General features: G+C 32.9%; 3 protein-coding genes across 4 annotated transcripts in view; 1 reads left to right on the top strand and 2 right to left on the bottom strand.

Moving 5' to 3' along the window:
* The first annotated feature begins 2138 nt into the window (after window positions 1–2138).
* On the top strand, window positions 2139–4229 carry LOC126683138 (probable pectate lyase 4). The gene is made up of 4 exons (XM_050378976.2): window positions 2139–2718; window positions 3253–3608; window positions 3685–3817; window positions 3960–4229. Exons 1-4 carry the CDS (start codon window positions 2290–2292, stop codon window positions 4179–4181), a joined length of 1140 nt encoding a protein of 379 aa, XP_050234933.2. The 5' UTR covers window positions 2139–2289; the 3' UTR covers window positions 4182–4229.
* Window positions 4230–4977: 748 nt separating this feature from the next.
* On the bottom strand, window positions 4978–10232 carry LOC126683127 (probable rhamnogalacturonate lyase B). The gene is made up of 14 exons (XM_050378969.2): window positions 10143–10232; window positions 9937–10058; window positions 9810–9869; window positions 9544–9663; window positions 9329–9448; window positions 9085–9226; window positions 7938–8108; window positions 7553–7815; window positions 7353–7443; window positions 6766–6907; window positions 6502–6658; window positions 6292–6408; window positions 6085–6211; window positions 4978–5344 (listed from the first exon to the last, which is right to left on the bottom strand). Exons 1-14 carry the CDS (start codon window positions 10182–10184, stop codon window positions 5102–5104), a joined length of 1917 nt encoding a protein of 638 aa, XP_050234926.1. The 5' UTR covers window positions 10185–10232; the 3' UTR covers window positions 4978–5101.
* Window positions 10233–10832: 600 nt separating this feature from the next.
* Window positions 10833–14895, bottom strand: part of LOC126680938 (probable rhamnogalacturonate lyase B) — a 34227-nt gene continuing 30164 nt past the window's right edge. For both annotated transcript variants that reach the window (XM_056104273.1, XM_050376248.2), the window contains exons 7-16: window positions 14660–14801; window positions 14260–14430; window positions 13963–14118; window positions 13773–13879; window positions 13133–13223; window positions 12543–12684; window positions 12297–12453; window positions 12040–12156; window positions 11541–11667; window positions 10833–11417 (exon numbers count right to left, since the gene is read on the bottom strand). In XM_056104273.1, the coding sequence (XP_055960248.1) occupies window positions 11181–11417; window positions 11541–11667; window positions 12040–12156; window positions 12297–12453; window positions 12543–12684; window positions 13133–13223; window positions 13773–13879; window positions 13963–14118; window positions 14260–14430; window positions 14660–14801 (1447 nt within the window). In that variant the 3' untranslated portion in view covers window positions 10833–11180. The remainder of the gene's footprint in view (window positions 11418–11540; window positions 11668–12039; window positions 12157–12296; window positions 12454–12542; window positions 12685–13132; window positions 13224–13772; window positions 13880–13962; window positions 14119–14259; window positions 14431–14659; window positions 14802–14895) is intronic.

The following is a 14895-nucleotide window of genomic DNA, read 5'->3' as shown; positions in this document are numbered from 1 at the left end:
CCATTGGAGATGCTCAAGATACAAGTATTCCAAGTTTCTATTCAAATATTTGATTAAGGAAAAGTAAAATTTAGTTGAGACTACAAAAGTTCTTTTCTTCAAGCTTTTGTGAAGCTAACAGAATATATACAAATTCATTGTTATACAACTGCCAATTCTTTCACCATACGGTAACTCCACATAACATTTCCAATTCCTTTTACAATATTTGGAGTAAAAGCATTTTGATGCCAGATTGTCGTTGGGGCCGTTAGTTTGGTGGTTTACTTTCATGGAAATTTATTGGCAAAATGCACATTTAGATCCCTATATTATTTATTTTTTAAATTGAGTCTCTATATTTTCTTCGTTATCATTTAGTTTCTATACTTTTAATTTTATTATAGACATTAGGTTCTTTTCTTACGGAAATAAAATGTGTGTACTCTTTACGTGCCGTTTGTGTGACTGTAACAAAAAAATTATTCGTTTTTTTACATTATTTTTTTGAATTGGATCGTTGACTTTTATTTTTGTTGAAAGTAATTAGTCTCTCAGTCGGTTTCTTTTTCCGGCCTGACTTGACATTGCCAATATTCTTTTGTGACAGAGGGTTCCAATTCAAACATATAATAACATATAGGGACTCAAATATACATTTTATCGAATTTCTTGCATATATATACTGGATTTATGTATTTTCTTCACAAAAATTCTACTATTGTTAAATTATAAAATTATTTACGAGAAGATGGTCCGATATGAATCAATCTGGACAAAAAAATATATTTTCACATGATGTGATTTAAGTTCAAAAATAATTTTAAAAACTAAGAGATTCTGGAATCATATTAAGTCATTGATGTTAAGTTAAAATGATATAAGTTGACATTGAAATTAAGTACAATTTTTTTGAAAGATTTTCATTTGCCTGTTTTTAGAGAGGAAAGTGTGGTAGTGGTGGTGGGGCTATTACGTGGCAAGTTATTATTATTATTATTATTATTATTATTATTATTATTATGAGGTATATTGAACGGATTCCAACTATAAGATGGAGTTTTTAAACCTTCCACATTCAGACTAATCATCACTCGAGCCGGATAGATTTTTTGTGGGAGGCGAAACACTAACTCAAGTCTGAAACAACGACATACATGAGTACGATTCAAACCTGCAATCTCGTTTAAGACATTAAAATCCTTTACCAATTCACATGCGTCTTGAAGTTATGTAGCAAGTTATGAAAGGAAGAAAATGATGCGGTTGTTATGTAGATGTTTATATGGCAAGTTAGCCTTCTCTAGTTGCCGCATATGACTTATTTAGTCTGAAAATAGTTAGGAACTTCACGTTGTTGCATTTTTAAAATTTTGGTTATCAATCAAAAATAAAATTACTTTAGTCACCAAAGTATAATATCTGAATACTTCAGTGACCGCAGGAGTTTAATATCCCTAATATTTCTCAATGACAATTTACTGTTTTGAATTTTTGGATTAAGCTAAATCTGTTTCGGAATTGTGGTGTCCTGTTTTATCTTTAGCACTTTAAATCATCATTTCTCAGTGAAATGTTGCTTTGCAATGCAAGAAATGAGACTCCAATTTCAATAATTCTCCACATCAATTTATTTAGTTAACTCCTCTATTAACTGTAAAATGACCCATTTTTTTAGGATACAAAATGACCCATTTTGTTAATTCAATTTTTTTCTTAAATTATAATTTTATTAATTGATAAGTTTTAGCTTAACGACCTTCAAGCTTCAAAAATCTTAATTGAATTTAAATTTAATCTAAATTATATTAAAAAAAATATAGGGTCTGATGTTCAAAAATAACATTGGATATATCAAACATACAATAAATAATAACAGATTCACTTTTTTTAATTCAAAAAATATCATCATCAGAACGTCTGCATATTCACTATAATAACAAGCATATATCCAATTATATTTCAAAAATAGCAAATTAGTTTAATTTCTGGTTCACTGCTTTTTCCAAAAATAGCTTTAATCATAACTATAAACGTCAACTACCACCATCCCTATAATTAAAACCAGCCTAACTGAGCTTTTAACCATAACTAAATAATTTCACTCCAACGATCTCAATAAAACCAACTGAACAAAGTATAACCATTAGTAATTTACTATCTCTATCTCCTTCACCATTTATAAAACCATCTCCTATTCAATTCTTCAAGCTAACCCTAGGCTAAAATAAATACCTTCTTTTATCAAAATTTATATTTTTTGTGGCATTTTTGTTGTCTAAAAGATCAAAAAGGAGTGTATAAACAAAGATGGCCGTACAAGGGCTTGTTGGAGTGGCTCTTTGTATGGTCATCTTTTGTTTCTTTTCCACTCCTAATTTATGTAATGCCCAAAAGATGAATGTTATTGATCGTTGCTGGCGTGAAAACCCTAAATGGCGAAGAACCCGACAACAATTGGCCACGTGCTCCATTGGTTTTGCCGGAAAAATGATTAATAATATAGGGAAAGGTGTTGTTCACTATAAGGTCACCGATCCGAGCGATGACCCATCAAACCCTAAACCTGGAACTCTTAGATATGGAACGACTATGATTGATGGGAAAAAGTGGATAACTTTTAAAAGAAATATGCAAGTTAAACTTGAGAAACCTCTTCTCATTAGTAGTTTTACTACACTTGATGGTCGTGGTGTTAACGCACATATTACTGGTAGTGCTTGCCTTTTAGTGTACAAGGTAGGAAATACAATAATTAGACATTAATGTTTAGATTTAAGTTGGTTTAGTTAATTGATAAAGTCGTATTGTGTTAAGGAATTTGATTGTGAGAAATTTTAACTCTAATTTTTAGTGGATTGGATTAGATTGGACAAAAAATTGAAGTAATTCTATAGTGTGTCTGAGGCACTATAGTTAGAGTATAGGGGAAAAAGTCTAATTTTATCTTAATGTATAGGTTCGTACATAAATAAGCCCATCTTGTACTTTTTTTATCTCAAATACACCCTTAAAATGTTTAAAATGGCTCAATTTGAGACAAAAGGTTTAAGAGGGACTTGTTTATACCCCCAACCTATATATTAAAGATAAATGTAGACCTTTTCCCAATTATTTACTACTATATGATACGAAATTTATAGAGTTCTATATATATTTGAATATTTTGTTTCTATTCCTGAAAATGCTTGAAACTTAAAATTCTATATTTATGGTTTGGCTATTAATTCCAATTCTATATGATAAGAATTTGCATTTATTTATGATATTTAGGCAACAGATGTAATCATCCATGGCCTGAGGATTCACCATTGCAAGGCAGTAGGACCAAGCACAGTGAAGGGAGCAAATGGAGAAATGGTGTCACTTGGTGAGATGGACGGTGATGCAATCAGATTAGTGAGCGCATCAAAAGTTTGGATAGATCACAACACACTGTATGCATGCCAAGATGGTCTTCTGGACGTGACACGTGGATCTACCGATATTACCATATCAAATAACTGGTTTAAAGAGCAAGATAAAGTTATGCTTCTGGGGCATGACGATGGGTATGATAGAGATAAGAACATGAAGGTGACTGTTGTTTACAATCATTTTGGTCCCAATTGCAACCAGAGAATGCCCAGGTACTTATTAGTTTTTGTTAATATATATCCATTTACTAACAAAAACTAATTTTCTTAATAAATGAATATATATTAGGGTTCGCCATGGATATGCACATGTAGCCAACAACCTGTATCAGGGATGGCAACAATATGCAATTGGGGGAAGCATGAAGCCTAGCATTAAGAGTGAAGCTAACTACTTCATTGCAACAAAAGCAAATAAAGAGGTACCTTTCATAAATTTATGCCTTAAGTGCCATATAAACTTGAGCTAAATAATGTGCGGAAACAAAAACATTAAAATAAAAAAAATATTAAACTTAAGTGCTCAACTAGCAAAGACTAATAGTGATAATTTTGTATTTACAGGTAACATGGAGAAATGGAATTAATGAGGAAACGAAGCCATGGAAGTTCTATTCTGTAGGGGATTTATTTGAAAATGGAGCTTCCTTCATCCAAAGTGGTCTAGGCAAAGCCAAGCCTAACTACACCAATCAACAAAAATTCCAAGTTGCAGATGCTGGTTCTGTTAGGTCTTTGACGAGCTCCTCTGGTGCTTTAAAATGCGTTAGAACTATTAAATGCTGACTCAAGTACCATGAAAAGGATGAACAAGAAAATAAAAATAAATCTATAAAATTGTAACTTCTATAATGCATATCAATTTTTACCATATGTATAACATATACTTTATAAAATCATTCAATTTTTAGTATCTTACTGTGTAGAAATTTAAAATAATTAATTTTTCATTTATTCTACGAACGTACGAGATTAATTTATATATAGAAGTATATTTATTATTTTTCCTTTCGCAAGTGCTCCCACCTTCCCAATTGTCAAACAAAAATTAAAGTGTATTTATTATTTTTCCTTAGCCATTTATTATAATTGTATATTTAAATTCCTTTATTTTAGTTTTGAAAAAAGCCCCAAATCAGTAAACCTAATAATCCATTGTATCTTCTAGTGTGCAAAAACCGATCAGAACTGAAAAAATAGGTCCAATTTGGTTTTTCCTTGAAGAAAATCGAAAAAATTGAACCAAATAAACTATTTCAGTATCCATTTTTTAAATATATGATAAATTATTGAAATGGTTGAGTAAGGCACTGGCCATGTTATCCAGTTGACAAATTTCTTTATTTGTTGAATTTATACAAATTCTTGTATGTATTAAAACAAAATTTTGAATGAATTGAATGGAAGCAAACTTTTCGGGTTTCGATTTGGTTATAAAATTAAAAATAACTTTTCCGAAACAACCGAAAATGCAAAAACCGGATGCACGTCCCTAATTGTAGCTAAAATAGTCTAGTAGCATGATCAATTAAATAATGAAGATTGAATCGGCGCATTAATAATTATATATTACTCATAAGCATTACCAATAGTTTTTGTATGTTATTTTCAAAAAATAAAGCATGGTTAACTGTACAATAAAAGAATAATTCAATGGGATAAACAATGTTAGTAATAAAGGAGTAGAGTGAGCTAAAAGTTTGATTCTAAGGAGTAGAAAGAGGAGGCCCTTCTAAACGGATGTAATCATACATAATCCCCTGAAAAGGGCTAATACTTCTTGGCTGCGTCAAAAAGACGGTATTATCCCCTTGAACAAGTCGAGCACCTGCTACGTCTACATTGTAGAGCCAGTAGAGTCCATGAATTCCATGTCTTGCTATTGAGTTATCTTTCCCAATCATCCCACTTGCAAATATTATATTTGATTTTGGATCGTTCATTCGAACCTTCACAAAAACAATCTATATTTAGTACACACCAAATGCATCTCAAATTTGATGCCTAATTTCCCTTAACTTCATTCTCTCTCCTAGTATAGTCCTTTTTCTTTCATTTGTAATGATAAAATCTATCAATATTAATTTTGTAGCACAATCTATGTCGTTATTTTTTTCAATCTCTGTTAAATTATGATGATATATACACGTCAGATGACATTTACATTTAAACTAACCGAGATGGAAAATAATTAAAAGCAGAGATTTTATCGTTATAAAATAAGCAAAGGGTCGACTCGGCATTCGAACTTGTGTCTCCAGATGAAATAAGTCATTTTAATTATTTTAGTCAATTAGATCCATAATATAGTGTTTTCGGATCAAATAAATCATTTCTAACTTTTTAGTCAATGGGATACTAAACTCTCTTAATTTAAGTCAAATAACCTCTAATTTGACTCCGAAACTCGTGACTTATTTGACCCCGAGATACATGTTTAGAAATCTAACTGACTAAGTTGGTCTATTTAACTCCAAAACACAACTGACTAATAAAAAGTTAAAAGTGACTTATTTGATCTCGAGACATAAGGTCGAGGGCCAGGTTGACCCTTGTTCGTTATAAAATTGTAGTTGATGGATTTTATTGTTATAAATCAAAGAAAAAGGACTATGACAAGACAAAGAAGTAAGTTAAGGGACCGTTTGTGAAAATTATCCAAAATTTGATAGATCATATAGTTAATCACCTGTAATTCAGCAAGAGTAGCTGATGCAATTGCAATTCGGAGTTTGTAAATGCCATTTTTGTCGAGATTATCTAGTTTGAACTTGATTTGCCATGTCGTTCTCTGGTATGTATTGTCATTTTTCTTCCTGTAAGTGTAAGATATTGATCAAGAGAATAGTAGAGATTTTATATATACAGCAATTTTATTTGAATTTTCAGTTTTTACCTGTTAACTTGAGCAAAAAACCAATCTGTTCTATAATCACTGACGCCAACAGTGTAAATTAAGTCTCCATCGGGATATAATTCAGCATATCTTTCCCACAGTCCGTATTGCCTAAACCTGACAGTAAGTAATGTAACTTTCTGAATTATAAAACATTAACTGAAGGTGTACATAAGGGTGAGCAAACAGTCAGCTCGGTTAATAACCAACCTGTCAGGATGATTGACATAGAGTTTATTAATGTATGTCGGATTAGGATCAGGAACATAAAATTCAGCAGCAGAACGATCAGGAATTCCTATTTCCCACAATGTTGGCCCATTTCTTGGAGGCTCATACACAACATCACCCACATCAATTTCACAACCTATATATGTCATCGCATGTTAAATCGTACCATCTCTCAATAATTAATACTTGTTAAGTGCAAATTCTGTATAACATAAATTAATTATGGAAATAAGCAAATTTTACCTGAAGTGATGTTTATGGCAACATCATACTTGTAATCACCAATAAAACCAGGAACCCATGCATATAGATTATAGTTTCCAGTACGTATATCATTAATTGAAAAATAGCCATTCTCATCTGCTTTACTCCAGAACTGATAATCCTGATTAAAAACATATATAGAACAGCATTATTATTGCATACTTTCAGGGTTAAAATCCTGAGTGGTACCCAAGTTTTTGCCCTATGTTTCAATTTGGTACCAAAACTTCAATTCATATCAACATTGTACTAATTTTTATTCCAAATCAAAAGAATCATATAAAAGTAAGGTAATGTGGTGATCGTGTCGGTATTTCTAAGAATATGGTGCTACGTAAGGCGCTATATATATTAGATGGCGACTAACGTACGTAGTCTATATTCTAAGAACGGGTTTCATTCCGTCATCTTGTCATATTGAACAGTGACAAAGTACCTTCGCTTGAAATAAAAACTAAACCTTTGGTACTACTTTGATATATGAAATGAAATTTTAATACCAAATTTAAACGTGGAACAAACATTTAATACCATTCAAAATTAATGAAGAGATATATGATGATCACCTTGCATTCCCTTTGCCATGATCCAACATCACCCGGTGGGGCTAATCCAACATAAGCACCATTTGCAGGTATATAATCATCACTAACAAACCTGCACAATTGTGATTACAGTAAGATTCCATCTAAATTCAATAAATATTCGGATATGTTTTAATTTTCCATTCAATTTTCTCAGAAACCAAACAACGCAGTAAGAGTACCTGTCTTTGACAAGTAATCTACCGCTGAGATCGCCTCGTTGCTCTGAGTTTTGATAATCTTGTGAAGCTGGAAAACAGTACGGCCAGCTTTGTACCTCAATCTGCATCTGCTCTTTAGCATCCTCCCAGAGAGAAAGCTGATCATCTTCAAGAATGGCGGAATTTAAATACACAAAAACAGGGCCAAACACTTTCTTCCAAGCCTCTCCTGCTGCAAATTTTGGTACTAAATCTTCCCCACTATAATGAGCACTCAGAAAAACCTGAGTATTTGTTCATAAAAGTCTGAGTTAATTAATAAAACCAAAATCGGCAAAAAAAAAAAAATTAATAAAACCAAAATGGCAAATTTAATGTTGTTTTAGTTAGTTAGTTGAGCACTTACAGAGAGGGTGGTGGGGCCAACATGAGAGGTCAAGTTCTGCTTCTGGGGTCCACCAGATCGAAACTCGTGGCTGGGTGTGATTTGCCAGAACCCCACAGGTGGGTCCATGCAAATCCAACCATGTACCTTTATGTCTTTATTCTCACATGAATATTGGTATTTATCATCCACCTACACATAATTACATACCCCTTTATTTATTCTCATCAATTGACCAATTATTACTAAAACATTTATTTTTGTTAATTAGAGGTCTAACGGACCTCTTTGTTTAAGCTATTGGCAGTTAATTATTTATATTCACTATTTCATCTAAATAAATGAATATAATGCTTTTCTAATTTGGAACAAAATACCAAAAGAGCTTAAAATTATGATTTTGAACAAAAAAAATCCATAATTTACTAATTTTAGATCATATTACTCTCTTGATGTTAATCTAAGTTATTCTTAATGATCAAAAGTGTAAAACGATCTAACATTAATAAATTGTGCGCGTTTTTTATCCAAAATTACGAACTTGAACTCTTTTAATCTTTTATAAATTCAAATTCAAAATCTTTTATAATTCTCATAAAGTTAGAATACCAATCATGTCAGTCTATGATAAATGTTATTAAATCTATTTTTAAAATTTAAAAATTATCAAGTTTAGGTCTTGAATCGTAGCTAATTAAATGAATAAATATTAACTTATAACTTATTTTATTTTGGCTTAATCACCAAAAAAAACCCCACCTTTTAACCCCTTTTCAGTTGCACCCTGACGTTGCAATTTTGTCAGTTGCACCCTAATTTGCATCTTTGGTTTTCAATTCCACCTCAAGTACTAAATTGATCTCTTTTCCATCTGGAAAAGTTAAAATAAGTCATCCATTTTTAACTTTTTGTGTGGAAAAGAGTTCAAACGAGTACTTTATAAGGGTTTTTATGAATTTTTCCGAGTGAAAAAGAGTTCAGTTTGATCTTGAGGGTGGAATTAAAATCCAAAGGTGCAAATTAGGGTGCAGCTGACAAAATTGCAACGTCAGGGTGCAACTGAAAAGGGGCTAAAAGGTGGGGGGGGGGGGGGGGGATTTTGTTGATTAAGCCTTTTATTTTTTAAAAAAGATCATTGAAAAAATGTTCTCCAGTTCTACACTAATACCTCTCCTTTAAGTTCGGGCTCGACAGGATTGACAAGCAGGACTGCCTCAGGATAGGCCAAGGCTTGGCCTCTTGGCTGCAAACGGTCATCAGGTAAGGGCATATATCTTTGTCTATCATCTGCTACTGCCATGTAATGAAACCTACAAATTCATAATTTTCAAATGAACCCAAAATGTTACTTGCAATTAATATCAATAATTAATATATTAATTGACTTAAGAAAGAAATAAAATTGCATTTACTTGTCTTTTCTAAGCTTGAATGCAATTCTGGTCTCTGCAAGATTGAAGCCAGGCCATTCTTTCAAATGCTCATATATAGCATATGAGTAGAATCCAGATGATCCACGAAGCATTACAAACCTGAAGAATTAATGGGGATTTGACAATTTTTCAATATACAGTAAATATCTTTAGTTTTATCTTTAATATTGAGATAAACTATTACATTTTTTTACCGTTTGTCTATGTTTAAAGGAACGAGCTTGCCCTCTAAAGAAGAATCCCATGATCGTGAAAATGAGAGCTCTACTTGTTCTTCTGTTTCCACTATAACTTCAAAACTTGTTCCTTTGATCCTGCAATAAGGTAGAAACAAATATATAAAGTCATATGTAAGTCTGTTCATGTTTGCAGTGCATGCATTGAATGATGATTATGGTCGTACAAATTTCTGAGTAGAATTTGTTAAAAATTAATGGGACAATAAAAAGAAGGAACATACACGTCAAAAATGCCAGCTGTTCCTGTGCTTCCCGGTGTGCTCCAAACAAGGTCCCAGTACCTTAATGAATCGAAGAGTTAGTACGAATGAAAAATCAAGATAACTTATAAAGAAGTTGGCTATATACCCTCTATTAGATTCATCATTAAGAACTTCAAGCAAATTATCAATGCCATTATATTGTATGCCAGTTACGATTCCTTCTGGATTTGATAGTGTAACTTGCAAGAGTCCATTATCCATCATCACCTACCACAATTAAGATTACTTCATTTAATTAAAGATTATCCTTAGAACTTCATTTAAGTGTAAATAAAAGCAAAATTGATTTACATGATTTTCTTGAATAATGAGTTGCACCCCTTGTAGTGGCATTTTAATTCGGCTCTCCCTAGTTCCTAGCTATTTTAATCGTTGTAAAAGCAAGCAAAAACTTAGAATTTCTTATGAGAAATGTGAAAATATATATAGTGGGTTTAAAGCATTGCTTAAACTGGATATAAAGCATTGTTTTACTTCTTCTTTGTTATTTTGAGACACTCTTTACTTGGTCGCCACTCGCCATTACTAACAGTTTGGTGGACTTGATTAAAGCGTGCAAAAATGGCCATTTATATCAATGGCTATTGAACTTAAAATACATCCTTGCTTTTATCTTATGATAATTATACAAATTTAGAACTCTTTAAACTATATTTTTGGGTCTTTGGCTGCTTGTTTATGCTAAACCATGCAATCTTATTGGTGTGACGGCTTATTATTTACCTGTAGGACGCTAAGCTAAGATAGTGATTAATTGGTTGGAAGCAGCCGAATCCTCACTCATAGATCATTATATATTAATCAATCTAATGTTTTTCTTTTCCTCAGTAATTAGGCTTAACCTGTACATTACTTGGACCCAGAAGCTAATGTCATATGCAATGACTTATGATGAGAACAGAACAATAGTCAGAATTTTATTTTCCTCAATCATAAGTTGTAGGAGTATAAATGAGTTTAACTACAAATTACTCTGAGATCGACTCGAAACAAATTTATATATTATTTAAAAAAGTTAAAACAGAATTTAATATTGTAATACATCAAAATTTTGATTCGGTTCGATTTAAACAGAATGCACAACCCTATAAATTATAGGTCATCCTTTAATGGTGATTACAATTATATAATGCAAACTCCTCCTGTAAGTAAGCAGCATGACTATTTATAAGACTATACATCAACCCAAGTCGCAAATCAAACTGAACCATATAAATCATATGAACATGAAGCTTTGATCACTGAACCATATAAATTATATGAACATGAAGCTTTAATCACTGAACCATATAAATTATATGAACATGAAGCTTTGTTTTGTGGATCATATTATGATATAGGACCTTCAAGACGAATGTAGTCATACATTAGTCCCAGGAAAGGGCTGCCGCATCTTGGTTGTGTCAAGAAGATTGTATTCTCCCCATCAACTAACCGCGCACCTGCTATGTTCACATTGTAGAGCCAGTAGAGTCCGTGTATCCCGTGTCTTGCAATTGAGTTATCTCTACCTATTAGCCCAGTAGTAAACAAAGGGCGTGCGGCATTTGGGTCATTGACCCGAACCTTCAGACAGATTAACAAACGTTTTAGCACTGATAGTTTTTCCATTTTCCTTTTTAGTTTCAGAAAATCAAAATCGGAACATTTAATGTTCATGCGATTAAGTAAGCTACGCAGAGCTAATACCTGCAGTTCTGCCAGAGTCGCAGATGCAAGTGCCACGCGTAACTTGTAACTATTCTTCTGATCAACTTTGTCTAGTTTGAACTTGATTTGCCATGTTGTACCTACATGTGTACCGTCATCTTTCCTCCTGTGAATGTAATAAAGAGAAACTTGTGCCATGAGACAAAATTATTAATTCTTTGCTTTATTCACTTAAGGGAAGATGAATGTAGAGAAAAACAGCTAGTAATAATTACTTAATTACATTAGTTTTTTTATCCCACGTTTGACTGATAGAATATTCAAAGTGGAGCAGATTTAAGTCTGGTGAATATTTTTAAAATTTTAACAGCTAATGTTGTTTTCTGAGAGATACTTGGTCATTTTAATTAACTATGGTTTGTGGCATCTAAACGTGATGTTTTGATGTATAACATATTCAATTACCTATGCAAGCAATCTCAACTACGATTAAGGAATGAAGTTAATTTCGACAAAAGTAAAATTGACGGAAATGTACCTCACAACCTGTGCAAAGAACCAATCTTTGCTATAGTTACTGAGACCAACTGTATAAACCAAGTCTGCATCAGGATATAAGTCCGTATATCTGGCCCACAATCCATACTGTCTGAACCTGCCAGTAGAAAGGAATAATCAAAGCATCAGTCTAGTGAATTTTTTATGTTGTAACAGATACTTCCGAAAAGTCACAAGAAATAGGCAGTGCATGATTATCATTTCAAGTATCAACATGCTTAGGAAAAAAAAGTCAACCTTTCAGGATGGTTAACAAGTAATTTATTGACATGCATCGGTTCAGGATCAGGAACATAAAACTCTGCAGCGGAACGATCAGGGATGCCAATTTCCCATAGCGTGGGTCCATCTCTTGGAGGCTCATACACAATATCACCCACATCAATATTACAACCTGTTATTGAATGTTATTTAAACCTATAAAATATTCATCTTTTACAACAGCAGAATTAAGAAGTTCTCAGGATAGCTAAAGAATAAAACCTGAGGTTATGGTAATGGCAGCTTCACATCGGTAATCTCCAATAAACCCAGGGACCCATGCAAAAAGATTGTAGTCCCCAGTACAAACATTCCTAATGGAGAAATAGCCGGTATCATTTGCCACTGTCCAAAATTGGTAGTCCTAAAGAGAAGAAACAAGCAGAGCATTGTGAAGCTAACCAGTCACAGGATATGACCCCAAAATGACTTCATTATAGGCATACAACTAAAGAATCCCTAGTTTGATCCCTAAACTATCCTATCAACAGAGTATAACTAAATCTTCTGTAGATTTTGCTGGCTCTGAATCAGCTCAAAAGCTCTTCCTAGATGATCAGTATAAAGCATGAAACAATTATCATCTCACCAAGTCTATAACACTGTAAACAGTACAATGTACTTGTGAATGCATTGAAATATAAATCCAGAACACTTCAATTCTTTCCGTTTTATTTTTTATCAGTGTTGCAACACTGGTATCCAATCACAAATTAGAAAACACAAATAATATGTGCTACTATTATTTTCCTCATTCGACAGATGAACTGATTTAATAACCCTAAATTGGAAAGAGAAGACGGTGAAAAAACCTTGCATTCTTTCTGCCATGATCCAACATCACCTGGTGGGGCCGCCCCTATATAAGCTCCATTGGCAAAAATATAGTCCTCGCTCAAATACCTAATCGAAACGAAAACAAAATATCTAACATCTAATGCCAGAATGATAACAGGAATATGATCATTTCCATATATAACTAAACCACCTACTACATGCCTTGCACAGCTCAAATCAAACTCAAAGATATAGCTATCTATATAAAAAGAGGTAATAAGAAACATGTCTACAGTCAGTTATCATAGGCCTACTTCATTCTTGATTTGGAAACTGATTCTGTCCAAATTACAGTTTTAGATCTCTTAGGTAAGATAGCAAAAGGTTTTGATGGATGAAAACAAAAATATGCATCCAGATATAAAAGAAGGTGAAAAATTTAACTTGTAGTCCTTAATTTCTACAGGCATAACATTTAAAACCTTAAAAATTCCTGCCTGTAAACTCAGACACGGTCCAATTTTTCCCTCAAATTATCTAGAAATTTCAAGGGCTTCAAATTCAAAATTTAATAAATTATCCAATATGTTAGGTTCTTTCTCCTTTCTAAATTTAGCATATCTAGTTTATCAAGAGAATCAAAATTGCATAACCATAGATATCTAAAATATCTACCTGTCTTTGACCAGTAGTCTACCACAAATGTTCCCTCGTTGTTCTGACTTTTGGAAATCCTCAGAGGCTGGGAAACTGTATGGCCAGCTCTGAACTTGAGCCATCATCTGTAGATTAGATTAGGTCATTGGTTTCCATCAAAGAATACTATCCAATCATATTTAAACATGCAACCATTTTTGTGTTAAACCTGAAATTTGGCATCTTCCCACAAGAAACGAGGATCATAACCAGGTAATGCAGAATTAAAATAGATGAAAACTGGGCCAAAAACTTTCTTCCAATGCTCTCCGGGATTAAACCTTGGAACAAGATCTTTTCCAGCATAATGTGAACTATGAAACATCTAAAGAGACCAATAGAATCACAAATTGTAGTCAGATAATTTAGCCAATAAAACTAAAATTGAGATGAAAACCTAAATTTGTATGACACAAACAAGATTATAAAATATTTCTAGCAGCAACATCCAAAATCAGCAACTTACAGCAAGGGTGGTGGGGCCAACATGTGAGGTCAGGTTTTGTTTGAGGGGCCCACCAGTTCGGAACTCATTGCTTGGTGTAATTTGCCAGAACCCCACTGGTGGGTTAAAACATATCCACCCATGGACCTGATTATCTTTGTTCTCACAAGAATATTGATACTTGTCATCCACCTATTATTTCATAGGATTCTCATTGCATTTGATCAGAATATAGAAGAAAACATCTTTATGTCCAGTCCAAAATGATTTACAGGCTACGGAAAAACTCAAACTTCGATAAGACAGCGGGAAAAAGGTTACTGGTGATCAAAATTTCAGTTTAAAATCATGAATATGGAGGTGCCTTTCAAAAATATAATGAGGGTACGGGAAGAAGTTGTATATAGAAGTAGTGAGTCACCTCTCCTTTAAGCTCTGGATTCTTAGGATTATCAAGTAGGACAGCTTCTGGATAACCCAATGTTTGACATCTTCCTGGCATACGGTCATCAGGTAAAGGCATTGGTCTTTGCCTGTTATCTGCAACTGCCATGTACTGAAACCTGCCAACGCATAAATAATGATTTGGTAGCATTTCTAATAAAGTGGAGGCTAAATTGAACCGATGTTTTTCTTAATCATAAGGAAAAGAAAAAT

The sequence above is a fragment of the Mercurialis annua genome, linkage group LG1-X (genome assembly GCF_937616625.2).
Source record: "Mercurialis annua linkage group LG1-X, ddMerAnnu1.2, whole genome shotgun sequence".
In the NCBI taxonomy this organism is placed as follows: Eukaryota; Viridiplantae; Streptophyta; class Magnoliopsida; order Malpighiales; family Euphorbiaceae; genus Mercurialis; species Mercurialis annua.
The sequence above is the reverse complement of the archived record's forward strand: the minus strand, read 5'-3'. Positions and strand labels throughout refer to the sequence as shown.